The sequence below is a fragment of the Orcinus orca genome, chromosome 16, assembly GCF_937001465.1.
Source record: "Orcinus orca chromosome 16, mOrcOrc1.1, whole genome shotgun sequence".
NCBI lineage: Eukaryota > Metazoa > Chordata > Mammalia > Artiodactyla > Delphinidae > Orcinus > Orcinus orca.
In genome coordinates this window covers 5,522,844-5,544,712 of record NC_064574.1, presented here as the reverse complement: position 1 = coordinate 5,544,712, position 21,869 = coordinate 5,522,844, and the positions used below count along the sequence as shown (strand labels likewise).

Here is a 21,869-nt window from a genome sequence, read left to right as displayed (position 1 = left end):
TAATAAGAATAAATAGTACTTTCATTATTCAAAATCTCTAAGTGCCTGGCACCACATTAGCAGGGGAAAGTGGAAGTTCATTCTTATTAATTATTATTATTGAGTAAAGCACTTAACACAAAGCCTGGCCCCCACGGGCCCTGAAAAAATAATCTTCAGGGGGACGGTCCTCAATTCTGGGCGTCCCCCACCCGCCCCTCCCCCGGGCCTGCGCAACGCCCCACCCCCTGCCGTCCGGCAGCCCCGCCCCCGCGGCAAGCGCCGCGCCTGCGCATTGCCCGATAGGGGCTCGGCGCGCCCAGCTCTCCACCGCCCGAGCGCGCGCCGGGCCGTGGCGGCCGGCTTGCTGCGTGCGTGCGTGCGTCTCTGCGTGCGTGCGTGCGTGCGTGCCGTGCGCTCGCTGGGCACCGCGGCCTCGCCCTCGCCCTCCGCCCCTGCGCCTGCACCGCGTAGGCCGCCCCCCGGCGCGCACCCCTTAGGCGACCCCCGCCCGCGCCCCGGCTGGCCCCCCCCATTCCAAATTTAAAGGGCGCGCAGCATTCACGCCTTCCGGCCCAGGTGACCTCTCAGGGGTCTCCCCGCCCGAGGTGTTCCGCCGCCGAGGAACATGGCGAAGGTGGAGCAGGTCCTGAGCCTCGAGCCGCAACACGAGCTCAAATTCCGAGGTAAGCCCGGAGGCCCGCCGCCCCGCGCCCCCGCTCCGGCCCGCGCTCCGGGGGGCCCGGCGGCGCGGTGGTGACGTCGGCCCCCCGGCCGCGGCGCCCGCCCGCGCTTCCCGGGCCCCGAGGGCCGGGCGTCCGGCGCGGGAGTCCAGGGCCTGCTCCTCCGCAGCCTCCCGCGCCTCGCCCTCAGGACAGTCGCCTCGTTGCCGCTGTGGCCGTTCCTGTCCCGAATGCGGCCTCCTCACTGAGTGTGGGCCCCGGCGGCCGCCTGTGCCGAGAAGGCTCAGGTCCTGGGTCAGAGGTCGCCTCTCGCTGGCCGGCCACCCCGCCGTGGACCCCTGCGGCCGTCCCCTGTCGCGAACTGCTCGTGGCAGCTCGGCACTTAGCACTCCCTGAAAGGACCACTTTACGCACTTGTGTACCATGTCTGTATGTTAGGAGGGAAGCTCCATGAGGACAGGACTTTGTCACGTCTCTGCTTTATGCCCCGCATGCCTTAGGAGCCTAATAAGTACCTGTTGAGCAAATGAACGAAGGGGACGTCCGCAGAAGTTCCCACGGGGTGCGTGGCCCAGCTTTCCTTCTCCTGCCTTTCTCGTGCCCGTTGCTCATGTCTCTGCAGCCGTGCGGGGCTGTCAGGATGGCGAGATCTTTTTTGTCCCCGGAAGCGCCTGAGACTGGAGCCCGAGGAAGCCCAGGGGGCCACATGTGTTTGTGGCGAGCCAGAGCCCCTTGAAATGTGTACCTTTATTTTTAATCTTTTCCCCCTACCTTCTCCAGCAAAATATTAGAGCCGGGGGATTTCTTCTGACTTGGTCATTCCTTCTTTCCAAAGGGACTGAGTAACTGTGTAGCAGACGTTGCTTGGCCCTTGAGAGATATGAACGGACAAGACAGACAGGACCCCTGCTCTCATGAAGCTTACCTTGTAGGGAGGGGCGACAAGCCAGCACATGAGAGTGTTTCAGGTAGTGGTAAGTGCTGTGAAGGAAATAAGACAGGCTGGCATGATGAGAGTATGCTTGCATTGGATGGCCAGGTCACTGCTGTGTCGCCAGCACTTGGCCTAGGGTAGCTGCTCGATAGATGTTTGTGGCATTGGAATGCCTGCTGGCCACAAGGCACCCCACTTTAAACCGGCAGGAGGTAGTGTCCGGTAACTGACCCAAAGTTACTCAGTTGGCAAATGGCACACTTGAACCCAGATTTCAGAGTTCACACTTGAACGGTTATGCTATCCGACCCCTGGGAAATACTCCAGTGCTGTGGCTGTCACTTAGCCTCCCAGGTGAACAGTCTCCAGATTGTCACATTTGGAAGTGACTCCAAATGTACAAACAACTGAAGGTTTTCAGTTAAAACAAACAAACACCCCAAAAACCTAACGTGGATTATAATTCCACAACCGTGCTATAGCTTATGTGATGTTCTCATCACCCGCCTGAGAAAGGAATCCAGGTAACTCAATTGAACATGGAGGGTGATGGTTTCCACTTGAGTTGTCTGAAGTTCTCTACCCTGGAAGCCTGGCTTAGCTACTCCTGGGAATTGGCACGTTCATTCATTTAGTCCGCAGACATTTCAGTGCCTGCTCCATGTGTCAGGTACCAGGAGAAGATGAGGCACATCACATGTAGGCCCCTGCTGTCCCTCAACCCCCCACCCCAGAACTTAGGTGTAGGGAAGAGAGCAGATGACAGAATCAGCCAGAGCAGTGCAGTGATACAAGGTAGTCCAGAGTACTCTTGAGAGCACTGAGGAGGTCAGCTCCGGAAGGAGGTGTCATTTGAGCAGAGTTTAAAGGTCGAATGGAAGCAGGTGAAAAGGAGAAATGGTTGGGGAGCCTGTCAGGTGGAGGAAATTGCATGTACAGAGGCACGAAGACTGAGATGATTGGGCTCCTTTGGGATGCCAGTAGTGTTTCGGAATGACAGTGACAGAGCATTTGTTGGGGTCACGAGGCAAAGGAGGAGATGAGGCTGTCTAGTAGACAGGAGCCAGTTCGTCTAAGGCCTCCGTGCACAGGCACAGCCAGTGTCCAAGTTCATATTGTGTTGTGTCTCCTCGGCTAGTTCTTCCTTGATTGATCCCCTGCAACCTTAACCCCACCCCTAGTACATACACTCCTCTAATGTGATGTCATAGAAAGAGGCACTAATTGGAGAAAATTAAAGTTTTTGTCCCAGTTCTTTTACTTAGTGATGTTTGACCTTGGGCTGGCCACTTTGCTCCCCAAAGCCTGGGATTACTCTTTACTCCATGGGAATGGCGCTCATATCTCCCTTGCCTCATGTAGAAGGTTTTGTTGGTGTTATGGCTGTTCAGCTGCTTTGTAAATGTGCAGTATTATGCAGAGATTGGTTGTATTTACCCTACTGGTTTCATCATTTCAACTTCTCTACCTGAAAGGTATGGCAAAGAAGAGTGATCTGTCTCTGGCCCAGGGTTGACCAAAGTAATGATGGCCAAAGTCACTGGATATTTTTGCTAGGGAAGTGATCCAGGAAAGTTACGGTGTCAGATTGTTGAAGGCTGTTGGCTTGTAGCTTCAGAAGAGGCATCTGCAGGCATATGTATGTAAACCACCTTATGATTTGTTTGTTGGTTAGTGTTAAACTGAGGACTAAGATTGTGAAATCAGAACAGAGGCTCAGTACCCTGTTTTGCTATATAGACAGCATTCGTTTCAGGATGCGAACTGGCACATTTCACTGGTGTCTTCCAGATGGCTTGGGGTGATGATGCTGACTTCATACGGTTCACTTAGATGAATCAAACTCGTAAGCTAACTTTGCTTAAGAAGATAATAATTAAAAGGCTTGTCATCCAGAGGAAAAAAATTAGTCATCTTTTAAGTGCAGCCTAAAATGATATGGGGTTGTATATGTTGGATATATTTTCGTCTTGGGCGTTTTGTGTGATTCTTTTGAAGTTAAGCATGTTGCAGAAGAAAAGAGGACACAGAGTTACAGGACCTCGTTCAGTCTTACTTTTTTTTTTTTTCCCGGTACACGGGCCTCTCACTGTTGTGGCCTCTCCCATTGCGGAGCACAGGCTCCGGACGCGCAGGCTCAGCGGCCATGGCTCACGGGCCCAGCCGCTCCGCGGCATGTGGGATCTTCCCGGACCGGGGCACGAACCCGCGTCCCCTGCATCGGCAGACGGACTCCCAACCACTGCGCCACCAGGGAAGCCCTCGTTCAGTCTTATAGAAAGTGCCCCGCTGCACTGTGTTAAGTGTCAAAAGGAGAAGGATTCCTGGCCTCCTGAAAGAAGCATGACGCTGTGACATTTGCCTTGGTGACACAGTAGGATCTGTTTGGATTGGGGACACCTTTCTGAACGAGTTAAGCGCTTCTAAAACCTGTGAGGTGTGTGCTTTGCATCGTTGCTCTTTCTGTTGCTCTTACCTCTTCCGAGGCCAGATCATTTTCTTTTTCCCTCTGAGGTCCCACTTGTTGCCCAGCTCAATGAGAACTTTTTCAATGAGTCACTTCAGGGCAATTTGTATCTCTTTTCTTTTCTCCTCCTCTCCCCCTTCCATTGATTCCATCCATGGTGAGTAGTATGTCTTGTGTTTTCTTGGTCATTGCCCAGGACTCTTAATCCTTCTTCACATTCTAGCATTCTCCCGCATCTCGTGATACTGTCACCTGAGAATGGTCAGTTAACCGTCCTCATGAGCTGATTAGTTAAGATTTAAACCTGCTGTGGACCCATTACTTTTGCTTTATTGTGTGACTAAACCAGTGGCCTTCTAGAAGTCTCAGGTAGTCCTGCTGTTGGTCAGTGTGGGTCACAGGTGGGGTAGCACCACTGGATTGGTGTGGTTGATTACCACTTTGGGGTGGAAATAGGAACTTGGGTAGATAGGTTAGGGACAGTCTCTTTTGTATAAGGAAAGCGTGCTTAGAATCATTAGTTCACCCTCTTAAGTTAACGTGTAGTTTAGTATTTAGGAAGCTAAAAAATATAACACCTTGTAGATATAGTCTGTTCAATGCAGTAATTATCTTTCAGATGCTAATTACAGCATTAATTCTCTAGTTTTAGCATAGCACTGATTTCCTTAACATTTCAAGATCACATAGAGCGGACTGTGTTTTACAGCACAACAAAATGTCAGCAGTGTGCTTAAGATTCTTTATGGTAGTGGTTTAAATCCATCCTGAATAGATCATCTTCATTTATTTAATTATTAACCAGCTTGCTTATAAGAAGCAAGTGGCACTAAACTTAGCAACCTTTAGTCAAACTTAAATCTTCATAGATTGTGAAGTAGAAGTTAACTTACTTTTACCCACTTATTTACTTCTCTTCTTCACAATTAACTCCTTAAGGAAGAAATGGATAGTTCTCGGCTATGTGCTTACATGGTGATAGTTCCTTGTGTGTGGTTGTAACATGAACACAGTTTTCTTCATGATAAACCTGGTAGCTTTGCATCCAAGTGTGGATTTATTAAAATAATTAGTCTGAATTGATGCTTATTAAAGAGGTGAACTCTTAAACATTATTAACACTGTCTTTTATTTATTAAAATTATATAGCATCTTTCCTTCCAGTGCTGAAGGCAAAATACTGAGAACTTTGACCCTGTAATATTACCACTAAGTTGCTGAAAATGAGGGGAGGAATCAAGGGAGTAAACTACATTGGTTATACTCATATACTACCCTTAGGCTTGATTTTTAGAACCTGAAACTTGAATTTTTACATAAGGAAATATCTCCAAGATTGCTTCATATATCTCCCACTTGTATTTGAAAAATTTGCCGTCTGAAGGATGACCATGGTTTGGAACAAATGAGCATAGCTTTCAGCAAGATGACAAGAAAGACCAACACAAAGAGCGCTGAGTTCCATTAGTCAAGACAGGGTTGCCATTGAGTGTCTTTAATAAAATAAAATAAAAGCCTTCTGAGCAGTTATTTTGCACTGGGGATTGTGTTAAAAACAAAGTTGCATTATGGCTTCCAGGCTTGCCTCCTCCTTTTCTATCATTCTAGGCCCCCCTCTCTAGGCTGTCATCAGCGTAGCATATCCAGGATTGCTTTGGCCCTTGTTCGGTGGATGTGCACATTCTTTGAAGTTTTTACCTAACAGACCTAGGCTGCTAGCTTTACAAAAACAACAGTTGTTTAAACAGCTTCATTATGGGAACAAAATTACTGAACTTGACAATCATTTTAAAACGATTTTTAAAAATGCCAGTGTGGCAAAATAGTATCTCTAGAATATCTGTTTTTCAAAATGTTAAATATGCTGTTTTAACAAAAGCTGTTGATGTCTAGAAACAATGCCTTAATGTGCTTTTGGATTTTCCCCCGTGCATGGAAAAAAAAATCGTTGAGAAAATGCCATAGTCCCAAGGGAAAAATCTTGAAGTGCTTTCATTTAATAATTTAGCATTAATGGCACAAAACTGTAAAGGTGCAGAAATACCTTCCTAGAGTTTTCCTTCATCCTTTCAGAGGGGTTATTATCAGTTTTTGACTAGCAGGTTACTATTTCTTTTCATCTGTGTCAAGTATTGTCTTCTTTTCTTTTCATCTGTGTCTTCTTTTCTTTTCATCTTCTTTTCATCATCTTCTTTTCATCTGTGTCTTCTTTTCTTTTCATCTGTGTCTTCTTTTCTTTTCATCTGTGTCAAGTAGTGTCTTCTATCAGGCTTTTGGCTGTGTTTGTGTGTGCACGCCCATGTGGGCACCTAAAGTGTTGCTGGTGTGCACACATTCTCACAGGTACCCATGATGTGTTTGAGTTAGTATCCAGTTGGCATTTCAGTAGGGTCTTACAACCTTAGCCTATTTGGGAGGGGTGTTAGGGAAATAGATATTTGCGGGGAGAAAGAGATGGAGACTTTTGTCTTTTGGCTTGTACTTGAAGACAGTGTTATGGCCCCCTGGACCGTTTACCTAGATTTGAATTGCTTGCGATGTGGCTTGTAACCTTTATGACTCTAAGTTCCTTGGGCTGTCTTTAAAGGCTGGAGGGTGCTCAAAGACTGGAGAGGAACAGAACCCTGCACCAAGGGAGCTGGGAGCAGAGGGCATATTTGTAAGGGGCTAAGTGGTAGAGGTCCACCACTTAGTAGACCCCGCAGTAGGGTGGGAGTTAAAAGCAGTGGCCGTAGTGGAGCTGACATTCATTTTGCAACATGAGAGGAAAGAAAAGGTGAGGGAAGAATGAACATTTCTAGAAGATAAATGCTTAATTTCCAGAAGGTAGACCACAAAGTCGAGGGACTGTGGTAGATGCTTTATGTTCTTCATCTTACTATTTAATCTGCAGCACAGTCCTGTGGTGGAGTTACTCGGTGGTTAGGGAGCCTGCTCCTGGAGGAGGCCACTGTGGCACACAGTGGTGCAAGGAGTCAACACAGGTTTGTCTGGCGTCAAAGCCCTTTTCTTTCACATCGACTCTAGAATGAACTCTTAAAGGGTTTCATTTTGGAGGGAGGGAGGCAGAGAATTTTTAACCATTAAGGAAGTGTTAGGAGCTGTCAGGATAATTTCTTAAGAACATTAATTAATTAAGAATTATTATTTGTGGAATTTTTAGGAGGGATTTCTCAGCATACTTTTTAAAAAGTTCATGCTGGTGACTCCAAAGCATTCTTTGATTTACCTTGTGAATATTCAGTTTTTATAACAGGTATCATTGGTGTGTCATGATTCGGTATATTTAGAACACATTTAACTTTCGAGTAATTTGCACATCTGCTCTGGAGTCTTTGGAAGGTAGGGTGAAACTTATAGGTAGAGATTTTCACAGGTTTGCACAGTTGTAAAGTGGGAATTTAGAGTTCAAAAGGGTGCTTATTAAGATACGAAGGTCTGAAATAAGTGACCTTCATAGGTGCTACCTTAAACCTTACAGGTGGGGCTACAAAGGCAGAGAAACAAATAAGTGTGAATTAACATATAACTAGAGATTTCTCAAATGTTGAAAGAGAAAAACTCAAGGTGAATATCAGAAAGTGCTGTTTTATTCTGTAGGAGGTATACTTTGGGAAGTCATCATTCCCCCAGATGATGACATCCATGCATATGAATCAGATTGGAGAGGCTTTGGAGACATGCATGGGTATGATGATTGTGTGCGTAATAGATGATTGTCCGATTGAGAGCATTTGGGGTTTCTTCCTTTTCCACAGCTCATCCTTTGAGGTTTACTTCATGAACAGATGACCCCCCTCTTGTCTGACGGAGTATAGCATAACTGTGACTCAGGGTTGGTTTGGTCACCGCATCCTGAAAGCTTCCTGTGGGCCAGGCACCGGAGTGGGGACTGGAGAGGAGTCCCGGCCCTTAGAGTTTCCAGCCTCCAGGTGGTGGGAGGATGGAGGAGAATGTGGAAATGGGACACTTATGGGCTGTCCCTCACTGGGAGCTTAGAAAAAACTGTTAATTCAGCTTTGGGGTTTGAACCTTACAGGAAAGGTGGGATTTGAGATCTGTGACTTGTGCTAGGCATTTTTCTGTAAGTGCTCATTTATTCTTAAAACAGGTCTAGGAAGTAGATGGTTACCATCCTCAGGTTCATGACCTGAATTAGAGGTAGAACTGGGATTTGAACCAAGATCTGTCTGACCGCAAAGCCCATGTTGTTTATCATTACATTGGCTGTATTGCTCCCCTTAAAAAGTGAGTGGGAGTGTGGCTCACTAGGAAGGGCCGGGATTTTCTTATTTATTATGTTGTTAGGAAGATGAAAGGAGGACTGGAAATAGGACAGTGGGAATTGAGAAGAAGGAGTGAAAGAGAAACGAGATATAAAAAGGAAGGAAAGGTGCTTAATTGTCATTGTGATCTAGTAATGGCTTCTTTGTCACTGCTTCCACGCAGTGCAGAGTTGTTCTGGAACGCTAAAGCGACTGATTAAAAAAATCTTTGTACTAATTCTGTTTTCCCCTAAGAACTTTTGTTCTAACTTGATCACTTCTGATTGTGTCATTCATGTATGAATGTTGAAAATTATGTGCTAATGTTATCACCACATCTTTCCTTCTGCCACCCACTCCCCACTCCAAGGCCTTTATTACCTCAGTGTCTGTCATCACAAACAGTGCAGGTCGATTGGGTCCTATTTTGCCTTTTAATTACATCACTCAGCAACATTTACAGTGTAGTAGCAAAAAGGGAAGGAAAGGAATGGTACCTAGGTCAGTTTTCTCTTTCTCTCCATTCTCGGAGCACCCTCCAGCCTTTAGAGAACCCAAGGAACTAAGTGTTCCAAGCCACATCACAAGCAGTTCATATCTAGGTAAACAGCCAGTAGTATCATCATCTCTATTTTAAAAGTCAGAGAAACTGGGCCCAGCACTTGGTGGAATGCATAATTTGCACCTCGGGCTTTCAAGCCTCTAGAGCTCGTGTGCTTTGTATTACAAAGGGAGGCTTCTGTTCTTACTCTTGCTGTCACTTAGACACTCAGCTCACCTCCCCACCCAGCTTTGATTTCCTCTTCTGTTGGATGAGGAAGCTTGAACTCAATGCCACTTTGTGTTCCTTCCAGCTCTAGTCTTGAAAACATGTGATTAAAATTTATTTTCGCTGAAGAAGAAAGATGGAAAGCCCATGAGGGCAGAAAGTGGAGTTTGTGTTTCTCTTAGAACCTACCATTGCTTTGCACTAGTGGGCTCTCAGATTTTTAGTTAATGAGCCTTCTTGTTCCTGTTGCAAAGCTCACTATATCCTAGTAACCTTTCTTGAGTATTCTTGGATATTCTTATCCAGTTCCAGTGTTTTCTGCATCACCTCAAACTGTACAAATTGTGTACCACTGCATGTTTTGTTTTTTTTATCTTTTTTTTTTTTTTTTTGCGGTACACGGGCCTCTCACTGTTGTGGCCTCTCCCGTTGCGGAGCACGGGCTCCGGACGCGCAGGCTCAGCGGCCATGGCTCACGGGCCCAGCCGCTCCGCGGCATGTGGGATCTTCCCGGACCGGGGCACGAACCCGCGTCCCCTGCATCGGCAGGCGGACTCTCAACCACTGAGCCACCAGGGAAGCCCTGCATGTTTTGTTTATGTTATCCTCTCCCTGTGCTTTATTTACTGATTGCTTTGTCTTCCATGCTATAGAATGCAAGCTCCTATAGGTTTTGTTTCTTTTGTTTTCCCCAGTGGTAACTGATAGAATATATTCTTTTCTTCTGCTAGTAACCCCAAAGAAGTTGGACTTGGTCATCTTTTCAGTGTGTGGTTTGACCATTTGAAATAGAAGCATATACACAAGAATAAAAAGAGGGATTTGCTGAAAAACCAAAGGTTTGTCCTTGTGGAGACTTATTTGGATTCTCATTCTGTTGGTTGAATTGATTTGTTGGCATATAAGTGTGTCCTGATGGACTGCTCTGAAAATCTAAATCCGTGCTTTTTGACCTTTTCGAAGTCAGACACTGCTTTACTAATTGGATGAAGAAAAGCCATGAATCACTCCTTGGAGAATCTGCAGATACACTCCTCATTCAAAACTTCTCATGTAATTTGGGGACAGGAGGACCACAGTTTACTGTGGGTGCCTAGTTGACCTCTGGTTCAGAGAGTGGCAGAGGGGGAAGAAACATGAGAGGTCATCTGGTGAAGTCCAGAGAAAACTTGGTCAGTTTATTTGGGTCTCTTTATTTTATTCTTTCAAAAAATTTTTAAATGGATGCCTTCGTTGCCTTTGCCCTTCCTAGTAAGGTTGTTTCTTTTTTTTTCTCTACATGCCTGACTTTGAGCACAGTGCTTTGGCAGTTAGTCCTCTTCAGTAAATGTGTGAGTGTTGTCCCGTCTACCTTTAAAAAAGAATAACTGCTTTCTCAGTCTCGTTTGCTCTCCCTAGCTATTCCCTTCTGGAAGTAGCTTATCCTAGCAAGCCTCTGCAAATAGTCTTAATCACCATTCTCTCACCACCCATTCACTCCTAAAGTCATTGCCTGGGAACCTTATTGCTTCATTACTGCATCTGTTGTTGTATTTTTATTCTTTATCACCTGTGTACCCTCTGTAGCATTTGACACCTGTTGCCATTGTGCTACTTGACACTCTTCCCTTCACCTTCTTTTTTTTTTTTTTGCTGTACGCGGGCCTCTCACTGTTGTGGCCTCGCCCGTTGCGGAGCACAGGCTCCGGACGCGCAGGCTCAGCGGCCATGGCTCACGGGCCCAGCCGCTCCGCGGCATGTGGGATCTTCCCGGACCGGGGCACGAACCCGTGTCCCCTGCATCGGCAGGCGGACTCTCAACCACTGCGCCACCAGGGAAGCCCCCTTCCACTTCTTAATCACCCTCTTTTGGCTTTCTCCCACCCATCTGGCCATTTTTACCCACTCCTTATGGAGTCCTGTGGGTGAGGCTGAGGGATACAGGTTCCCCCCTGCCTTCTTGCTCCTCTTCTCGTTGTCTCTCAGTGTCCCCACCCGTCTTCCTTTTTCCCTGTCGGGGAGCTCTTCTGCCAGTACCCTTGGCTTCTAACAGCATTTATGAATGATCCTAGGCCTGCCCCTAGCCCATATGTGGGACTGCAGATACTCCAAATGCAGCATGCCCCAAGATGTATTTTTCCCCACTCCCTTTTCCTTTTTTCTCCAAATCTCCTCTTCCTGCACATACCTCCTTGAATGGTACCCACATCCACACAGTGGAGCGACTCAAACTCAGAAAGCCCATGGCTCAGCTCTGTCCCTTCTTCCTTGTCCCCTCTGTGGCTGCCTCATCGTCCTCCCGGATGGCTGTAATAGTTTCTCTCCTGGTTTTCCTGCCTTGAGTCTTTCTTCTCTCCATACTGGTGGCACTTTCAAATGTGCAAATCTCAGCTTATCTCTTGCTTTTTTTTTTTTGAAGTTTTGAATTTTATTTTGTTTATTTTTTATACAGCAGGTTCTTATTAGTTCTCTTGCTTTCTTAAAATCTTTAAATGTCTACCCATTGCCAAAAGAAAAACTTTTAAATTCTTTAACAGGACCTGGAAAATCATTTGTGCCCCTGATCTCTCCAGCATCACCTTTCCTCATGCTTGTGCTCTGGCCTTTGGTTCTCCCTGGTTGTAGAGCTTTTGCATATGTTGTTTCCATCACTCAAGATGAGTTCATTCCTCCTCCTGTCCCACTGCTCCCTCCTGCACTTTGAGGTCATTTTCCTGACACTCCACTCACATTGTGCCTGTCCCCTGTGCCCCTGCACGTATCATGGTGAGTTGTGTTTGGTTACTTGCCTTCCTCCCCTGTTAATCAGCAAGGCCTTTGCCTTTTTTTGGACCATGTCTTCTATCCCTGATCCCAGTGCTTAGCATAATGCATGGCACGAGGCACCTTCTCAGGGAGTTCACGTCCAGGTTGAGAAAGGTGAGAAGGGAAAAAGAAAAGAAAACTTAATGTGCAAAGGAATGATGAAGCCCATCAACAAGGCCTGCTGTGTGCAGCTGATCGATGTGGACATAGTGCCTTTCACTCAGAAAATAAAGATATTCTACCAAGCATTGGTCACTTTTCTCTCCTCTGCACGCTTCGGTTTCGCCGCCTCCTGTCCTGGTGCAGGGCCTCAGCACCGCCCGCACCACCCCTTCACCTGGTGTGCTTCACCCCGTTCCTCTTCCATCGCTTGTGGTATCTTGCTCCACTAGTCAGCCTCTCTGTTTCTGGTGTCTCAACTTCCTGTTCTACTTGATGCTTTCCCAGTGCCTGCAAACATGCTTAAGCTTCCCCTTCCTAAAAGGAAATCACATTCCTCCAGATCTTCCCCCACTTAAGCAAATGCTCGGTCTTACATCACAGGTAAATTTTTGGAAGCAGTGGGTCTCAGTGACTGGTTTACGTCTTCACTCTCCTTTCAATTCTCATTCCTGACCCCTCCACTGAAGCCCTTCTCAGTCACCAGGTTTCTCTTTGTGACTTTTGTCTTTGACTTTTCTGGTGAACTGCCCAGCCGTTTATCATCTCTTTTACTGGATGTTGACATTCCCCAACCTTCTGTCCTCAGTCTTCTCCATTTAAGCATTCTCTGGGTTGTCGCATTAATAGTCCCTTCGGCTCTCACTTCTACACAGAAAACTTGCAAATCTCCAAGCAGATCTTTTGATCTCTAGGCTATCTGCCTACCAGTCATTTCTGCCTCTCTGGTGGTCATGAAAACACCTCAGGACTTGCCATATTCCGCGCTGCATTCGTGGTTTACGCTCTCGTTCCCTGTTGAATGTGTCTGCCGTATCTTGGGACTGGCCCTTGCTCCCAGAGGGGTACGCCAGAGATCCTAACCTCGTCTTTCCCTGCCCCTTATCCCACGCTGCTCACGTCTAGTCAGTCCATTTTCATGAGCAGCGTCTCCTGCACCCCTCTGCTTCTGTTTCTGCCCACTGCCGTATCCTGAGTGTAGGCCCTCTCTCTTCAGTATTATTGCCCCATGTCCCAACTCCCTGTTTCTAATTTACTCCTTACTTCCCTCACCCTTCAAGCTATCCTGGATACACTTTTCAGAATTATTTTCTAAAAATTGAAATTGATCATGTCATTTCTTTATTTTAAAACGACGTTCGTTGGCTCCCTCAGTCCTACAGGTTAGTGTTCAAAATTCTTAGGCCAGCATCACAGCCTTTCAAAACTGGGTCACACTTCTTTATTTTTAAAACGGTCTCGGCTTTTATTCTCTATTTTAAACAACTAAAATATTCAAACACTCACATACACACAGATGTGTGAGTACATCTCCTCTTGTATCTGGTTGCTCCTGAATGCTGGCAGAGGCGGTGAATACTTTTCAGAGCCCCTGAGGAGAAGGAAACCCATTTTCCTTCCTCATACCTGCCTTCCTAGCGTCATTTTTAATATTCTTCCTTTCATTTCCTTCCACAGAGCTCATTGCCAGACTTGTGTAGGTTTACGGCTTTACTTAAACTATAAGCCTTTAAAAAGCATAAGCAGACATGATTTCCCGCCACCCCTCCCGGTTCTCAGTTCATTCCCTTCCCTCAAACCCCTTCTTCTGCAGCCATATGGTCTCCCTTACAAAGGCCTCTTGCACTTTGATCACACCACACCGTGCTTACCCCAGGGCTTTTCCTCCAACTGAGAATGTAGGTTCCTTTATCTTTTCAAACTCTGGGACTTCCCCTCAGTGTTCAACTCCCCGCCCTCCTGCGTTTACACAAAACTTTATATATTATCTTTCACATGGTATTCAGTGCAATGAGAGGTCGTGTACAACCCAGCAGTTAAGAGTGTGAACTCTGGGGCTAAAATGCTTGGATGTGAATCCTGGATCTACCACCTAAAAGCTATATGACCTGGGATAAAGTATTTAACTTCTGTGCCTCAGATTCTTCACTTTGTGGTATGTTAGGAGAGGATTAGTGAATTAGCACATGTAAAGTGCTTAGAATAGACCTGTTCAGTGTTAACTAATGTTACTGTTGTTTGATAATGTTTTTTCAAGATACATCATTCCGGAGCCTCAACCCTGGAGATTCTTTTTTTTTTTTTTTGCGGTACGCGGGCCTCTCCCATTGCGGAGTACAGGCTCCGGACGTGCAGGCTCAGCGGCCATGGCTCACGGGCCCAGCCGCTCCATGGCATGTGGGATCTTCCCAGACGGAGGCATGAACCCGCGTCCCCTGCATTGGCAGGCGGACTCCCAACCACTGCGCCACCAGGGAAGCCCTGGAGATTCTTATTCATTAGCTCTGGATGGGTCTTTTCAGGGTTCTGGGCAGGGGCAGCAGTGTCATCTCTCTAGCTTGAGAGCCTAGCGCAGTACCTGGACTGTGCAGTCGTCAGTTACTTACTGGATGCCTGCAGTGTGCTAAATACTGTCCCGGGTACTTGAGACACCGAGATGAAAAAACTGACAAAACCTTCTAGTGGGGAAGATGGGCAGTATATAAAAGGATGGGAAATACGTATAATATGGTATCAGATAATGGTAGGTGCTGAATGGGGAGTGGGGGTGGACGCAGGATAAAGGGGTTTGGTTGGGAGTGGGTTCTGTTTTAAAGAGGGTAACTGGGGAAGGCTGAGTTTCCGAGAAGGTGATGTTTGAACTGAGACCTGTGTAAAATGAGCGTGCAAGCTGGGGGGAAGAGCATTAGAGAGAGAGGGGACGGCAAGTGCACGGCCCTCGGATGGTGATGGGCTTGGTGTGTTCAAGGAGCAGCACAGTCACTTTGCCTGCAGTTGAACGATGGAGTGGTGCAGTAGGAGATGGGCTCAGGGAGGAAGGAGGAGCTCTTGGTAGACAGGCCACGGGAAGGACTTTGGATTTTGTTGTGATGTGGGAAGGCATGGAGGATTCTGACCAGGAGTCTTTTTAAAAGAGCATGGTCGGTGTGGGGAACGTAGGCTGTGGGAGATGTGTGGAAGCCATGAGGCTGCTACAGTTATCTGTAACTCGTCCACCCATCCGTCATCCATACAGTTATCCATCATCCATCTACTCATCCATCATGCACACAGTTGTCCATCATCCATCCATCCATCTGTAATCCATACAGTTATCCGTAACCCAGGCCAAGAGACTGTGGCTTGGACCAGGGCGGTGGCAGTGGAGAGAATGGGATGAGAAGTGCTCAGATTCCAAATCTCTTTTGAAGGTAGAGCTGGCTGAAAGGTCAAATGTGGAGCAGGAGAGGAAGAGAGGAAACTAAGGTAACTGCTTTTGGCTCAAGCATTTTGGTGAATGGTGGTTTCTTTTCCTGAGATGGGAAACACTGGGTTTGGGGGAGGGGAATGGGACTCTGCTCTTTGGCCATGATAAACTTGAGATGCTTAGTACAGCTGTAAGTGGACATCAGGGGAGAGGGTCAGGCTGTGGATATAAATTTGGCAATTCTCAGTTTATCGTTAGAACACAGTATAGGGAGGAATAATTTTTTCCAACTGAGAGGTGACGTAAGCCTTTCCAAAAGAGAGGACATTTGAGCAAAACTTCGAAGAATGAGTATGATTTCCAAAGTCAAGAAAGGGGAAAATGGAAAATATTTTCCACCCAAGTCTCACAGCCTTTTTCCCTGGCCTCTTGTTGAATTTGTTTAAGAAGCTGCTGACCTGGTTGATAATCTCTTTTCACTTGTATAGCCACTTAGGTTCTCTATTGAAAAGGAAACCAGAGCAGATTACATACTAACTGATAAACCACATTCTGCTATTTCTCATTGTTCACAAATTGAAAATTCGACTTGGACCATAGAGGTGCAGAATGCTAAGTGTGTTTTTGCTTCACTCCTCTGTGTTTGCTGTGAATTGGGACGTGTTGATTTTGGTGTGGAGGTTTTTCATATGTTGTCATCTCCACTGAAGGTTGAACATTTTGGGGAAGTTTTTACTTCTGCTGTTACTGACTCTAGGCACTTGACTTGACCTGTTAATTTATAACTCAGTCAAGTTCCAGCCACAATGACCATGAGAAATTGGGACCCCTTGCTCTCTAATCATGCATATAACTCCTTTGGGCATAATATCTGTCTTGATTCTTCCTGCTTTGTGTGAAAAAAAATGTCATGTTTTGCCACTCTCCTTTACAGGTAGAATTTTAACTGGAGTAGAATATTGCTTATCTTTTTGTTTAACTTCATGATCACCCTAATCACAAATTTGGTCTCCTAAATAAAGAAAAATTACTAGATGTTTGTTAGTCAATGGGTCAAAGATTATGCATTGAAAAAAAACTGAGTCTAAGATACTTTTAGAACTGATATAAAATTCACACTAGATAGGTGTGCCATTACCTTAAAATAATCTGTTTTAGTGCTGGGTATAGGTAGAATGTACGAAACTTCAGCTCTTATATAATACTTTTAGCCATTTTTCTATTTAGAAAAGAAATGTTGCATTAACGAAAGTAGTCATAGAATTTATTTCTAGGGCTTCCCTGGTGGCACAGTGGTTGAGAATCCGCCTGCCAATGCAGGGGACACAGGTTCGAGCCCTGGTCCGGGAAGATCCCACATGCCATGGAGCAGCTAAGCCCGTGCACCACAACTACTGAGCCTGTGTGCCGCAACTACTGAAGCCCACGCGCCAAGAGCCCGTGCTCTGCAATGAGAGAAGCCACTGCAATGAGAAGCCCGCACACTGCAATGAAGAGTAGCCCCGCTCACCGCAACTAGAGAAAGCCCAGGCGCAGCAACGAAGACTCAACACAGCCAAAAATAAATAAATAAAATAAATAAATTTCGGGGAAAAAAAAAAAGAATTTATCTCTAGATGGGTAAAGGCTTCTAGTCTTCAAAGTTTTTATAATAGATTTTGTCAAAATTTTGAGTTTGGGTCTTTGTCTTGAATTAGTGAGACCACTTCTACTCTAAACGTGTTTTAAATAATAACCTTGATTTTTATAAAAATTACACAGGAATGGCTATTGATGTGTGTATATTGGTTTTCAACAGCTCCACAATTCAGGATTCTAGTATTTTCATGTATACAAAGCATTCTGGACAAGAAGAAAATTCTCTCAGAACATTGTCTGGATCTTAAACTATTGCTTTTTTCCTGTGGAAAAAAATGTAAATACACAAAAATACATATAATTTAATAAACACCCAAATACAGAATAACTAAATGTTAATAATTTGTTAGACTTGTAAAGTTTTTCTTTAATAAATAAACCTTCACCAAGAATTTGAAGACATGTTTGTCCTCCACATCTGCCCGTTCATGCTCCAGATCTCTTCTTCACTTTCCAGAGGAATCTAGTGTGAACTATTTCCATTTTTTTCTGTATTACCTAATGTGCTATTGTGGTGTATGTATCACGTAACATGTTTTTTGAGACCCATCTATTGTTGAAATACAGATGTAGCTCATTCTTTTTAATTGCTGTATAGTATTCCTTCATAAGAATTTTTTTTTTTTTTTTTTCGGTCTGCATTGGGTCTTTGTTGCTGTGTGCAGGCTTTCTCTAGTTGCGACGAGCGGGGGCTACTTTTTGTTGAGGTGCGTAGGCTCTAGGCCCACGGGCTTCAGTAGTTGTGGCACACGGGCTCTAGAGCACAGGCTCAGTAGTTGTGGCACATGGGCTTAGTTGCTCCGCGGTATGTGGGATCTTCTCAGACCAGGGATCATACTCGTGTTCCCTGCATTGGTAGGCAGATTCTTAACCACTGTGCCACCAGGGAAGTCCCAACACATTTATTCTTAATAAGAGTTCTTTATATATTCTAATAGTAATTGCTTATCTGTTAACATAAGCTCCAAATATCCTTCAGTTTCCTAAGGTGTTCCTTGCTGTCCAGCTTTATGTCTTTTGCAGGTAGCTCTCCTGAGTTTGATCTTACACTTCCATAGTACTTTATCCATTGGATTCTTACACTACAGTAGGGTGCCTTGTGGTCTAGTTTTTCCCACCCATGGAGTTGATGGGAGACTGAGTTTTACTTCTTTTTGCCCCAAAGGAGCTAGGAAACTAGTGAGTTGAATAAGCAGCCTTAAAGGTTGGTATAGCCTATCTCAGTCAAGCTGGCGTCTAGTGTGCCTTTGATGGCATCATTAGTGAGTATTCTTGGTTTTTGATTTCTCTTGCTATAATAATGGGTATGATGTTTCTCAGTAGCTGGCCTTCTCCAAGGATATCAGGTAGGTTACTTTATTAATTTAGAACACTTTGCATTCTAAGATTTCTTTGGGAAAGTTATGTGTATGTGTAGGGTTCTTTATGTGTGGTTCTTTCAGAAGAAGAGGTACATAATTAGGCTTTCTGCTGAAATATTGGAATCCACTGTCTGCCATTAAAGGCACATTGGTTGCAAAGCTTTATTTTTGTTTCTGAAGCTTTGAATTAACGTGTGAGCTAATAATTAAATCAAGAAAATAGATTTTAAAAAATTATCTCCCAGTGTCCTTACTCTTGAATTCATGGTTATTTAAGAGCTTACCGTCTTTGAATAGCTGTTACTATGAAATCTGTTTTTCATATTTTTTGAAGGGGCAACTTTAAACAAAATTATCATAGAATAATAATGACGAAGGCATCATTGACACAAGTGAACATTTTTAGTACCTTCAACCTGTGTATGAACAAAAATATATCATGATTTCAGATCAAAGTTATGGACTAGGCATTCGTTTATAGGAAACGTGTCAGAATCAGAGTTGAATCGCCTCTGAGGAAGTCTGATGTTCATTTATGCCGCACACACTGAGCCTTTAGTGCAACAGTGTGTTGCGCTCTTCTAGACTCAGACCTTCCAGTGCTGAATCATGTGGAGATTCACTCTAGGTGGGAAACAGGCAGGAAAGGAACACATGAACTATCAGTCAGTGGTAAGTCTTAGGTAGAAGATGAAAAGGGGGATAGTGCTGCGGAGGGAGCAGTCAGCAGCCAGCTCAGTGTTGGTTCGCCCCGAGCCTGGTGGTGCATCCAGGAGGGAGGGTGCAGGAAGACTGGAAGCATTGTTTAAAGTAGAGAGAAGTGTGGCACGGCCGTTTTACTCATTTGTTCAGCATATTTATTGCGCATCTGCGCTATGTCTGGAAGTGTTCTGGAAACTGATGATCAGCGGTGAACACAAGAGGGACAGAAAAGTCTCTGTGTTTTTGGAGTTTACATTCTGAAAGTGGAAGCCTTACATAAACAAGAAAAATAATGTGAGGATTGGTGCATTGCAGATGGTTAGGGAAAGTAGGAAGCAATAGGATACCTTTAATGAAAATACACTGTCAAAGGATAAATTTTAAAGACGTCTATAAGATATCCAACAGATTTTTACTTGACAGTGTCCATTTCCCCCATCTTAATATACTTTTACAATAGACTCTGTGTATCAGGGTCTATTGTATTGAAACCTCAAGCATAATTTCATTGTCTTAACAAAATCCATCATCAGTCCTAGGCTTCTGGAGACAGATTATTACCTTTCCAGAAGGTAATCTTTTCAGAGTTGAAATGACATATGGTAACTTGTTTTTTGGAAGTGTTGAAGAAACAAGAGATATTGTACCTAAATTGTGTTTATAAAAGAGTATAAAATAATATAGCTCTTTTTATGTAGAGTGGAAAAAAACTTATGGAGCTAATAACTTTAAATTTATATCTGGAAAGCTGAGAGCTGATAAATTATATATCAAATTGGCATATAACTTACTTGGTAACACATAGTTTGAGTTTCAAAGTATTGTGGCTACCTCAGGACACATATTACAAAGGAAGGATATGTATTTGCAACACCAGAATTTCATGAACTCCAGAAAATGGAAGAAAAGCAAAACAAAGCATCTTTATTTATTTATTCAATTATACATACACAGTATATTAAAATCAGTCATATTTACTATCTGAAACTGTGGGGGTGCCACCAAAAGTGGATTAATATGAAGACCAAATACTTTTTTCTTCCTTCTTTTTTGGGGGGAAAAGAAAAAGCTTTATTTTTTTTTAGAGCAGTTTTAGGTTCACAGCAAAATTGAGCAGAAAGTACAGAGGGTTGCCCCGGCTGCACACATGCACAGTCTCCTCCACCGTCAACGTCCAGCACTAGAGTAGTACGTGCGTTACAATTGATAAAGCTGCATTGACACGTCATTGTCACCCAAAGTCCGTAGTCTGCGTCAGGGTTCGGTCTTGGTGTAGTACATCCTGTGAGTTTTGATAAATGTATAATAACATGTATCCACCAATATAGTATCATACAGAATAGTTTCACTGTCCTAATAACCCTCTGTATTCAGTCTCTGTATCCCTCCCTTCCATCTTAACCCTGGCAACCACTATCTTCATAGTTTTGCCTTTTCCTTAATGTTATATAGTTGGAATTATACAGGTTATAGACTTTTCAGATTGGCTTCTTTAACTTAGTAATATGCATTTAAGATTCGTCTGTGTCTGAATTTTAATGGTGTGATGGCTCATCTTAGTATGGAATGATATTCCATTGTCTATATATACCACCGTTTATTTACCTACTGAAGGACATCTTGGTTGCTTTCAAGTTTTGGCAGTATGAATAAAGTTGCTGTAAACATCTGTGTGCACATTTTTGTGTGGACGTGAGTTTCCAGCTCCTTTGGGTAAATACCAGGGAGTGTGATTGCTGGATTGTGTGGCAAGAGTATGTTGGGTTTTTTAAGAAACAGCCACACTGTCTGCCAAAGTTCCATACCATTCTGAATTCGCAGCAGCGAGGAATGAGAACTGTTGCTCCACATCCTTGCCAGCCTTTTATGCTGTCGGTGTTTTAAATTTTGGCCATTCTAATAAGTGTGTATTGGTATCTCATTTGTTGTTTTAATTTGCAATTTCCTAATGACATATGTTGAACATCTTTTCACTTGTATATTTTTTCCACCTGTATATCTTCTTTACTGAGGTGTCTGTTCAGATCTTTTGCCCATTTTTTTTAAGTTCAGTTGTTCATTTTCTTATTGTTGAGTTTTAAGAGTTCTTTATATATTTTGGGTGACAGTCCTTTATTAAATACTTTAAATATTTTGCACATATTTTCTCCCAGTCTGTGGCTTGCTTGTCTTCGCATTCTCCTTAACAGTATCCATTGCAGAACAAACATTTTTAATTTTAATGAAGTCTAGCTTATCAATTATTTCTTTCATGGTTTGTGCCTTCCGTATTGTATCTGAAAAGTCATCGCCAAACCCAAGGTTATCTAGATTTTCTTATGTTATCATCTAGGAGTTTTATAGTTTCGTGTGTGTGTGTGTGTGTGTGTGTGTGTGTGTGTGTGTGTGTGTGTGTATCTATCTTTGTTTTCTAGTTGAATTGCTAAGGAAAAATATTACCCCTTAATTTCTGTCCTGCTCTTTACATATGGGGTGATACGATATGCTTAAGGTTACACAGATAAGTAAGGTCAAGATTGAGTTTTGAGTTCATTTGGAGTTTCACTGTCACCTTTTACAGTCATTGGGACCTGAATGCTTAAGTTATTCTTTTGTGAAAATGGTTATTTGCATTTTCTGAAAGGAAGAGTTTTGTTATAGTCTTTTCTTCCATGGATCTTGGAATGAACGATTACAGGAAGGAAGTACTCTTAAACCGTGCATAGATTGCTAAAATGTGTAAAAATTTAATGGAATACTTTTTCCACAGAATGCTCTTGTGTTTCTTGATTGATAAGTTTATCTAGCCATTTTTGATGAAATTGTCAATACCTGAAACCTGATGTCTTACTGTTGAGAATCTCGTTTGCTGGATTATGACCTTCTTTCCTTGCCCTTTAAAACCAGCGCTTTATAATGCTGAGACTCCATTTTTGTAAGTAAGACTGAAAAATTAACTGTT

The 21,869-nt window shown here is 44.1% G+C and overlaps 1 protein-coding gene across 2 annotated transcripts in view; it reads left to right on the top strand.

Annotated features, from left to right (window-relative positions):
- The first annotated feature begins 367 nt into the window (after positions 1–367).
- Positions 368–21,869, top strand: part of VAPB (VAMP associated protein B and C) — a 48,898-nt gene continuing 27,396 nt past the window's right edge. The window contains exon 1 of one of the 2 annotated variants that reach the window (XM_033410418.2): positions 368–665. In XM_033410418.2, coding sequence (XP_033266309.1) covers positions 608–665 — 58 coding nt within the window. In that variant the 5' untranslated portion in view covers positions 368–607. The remainder of the gene's footprint in view (positions 666–21,869) is intronic. The other variant, XM_004282310.4, reaches the window with a different exon arrangement.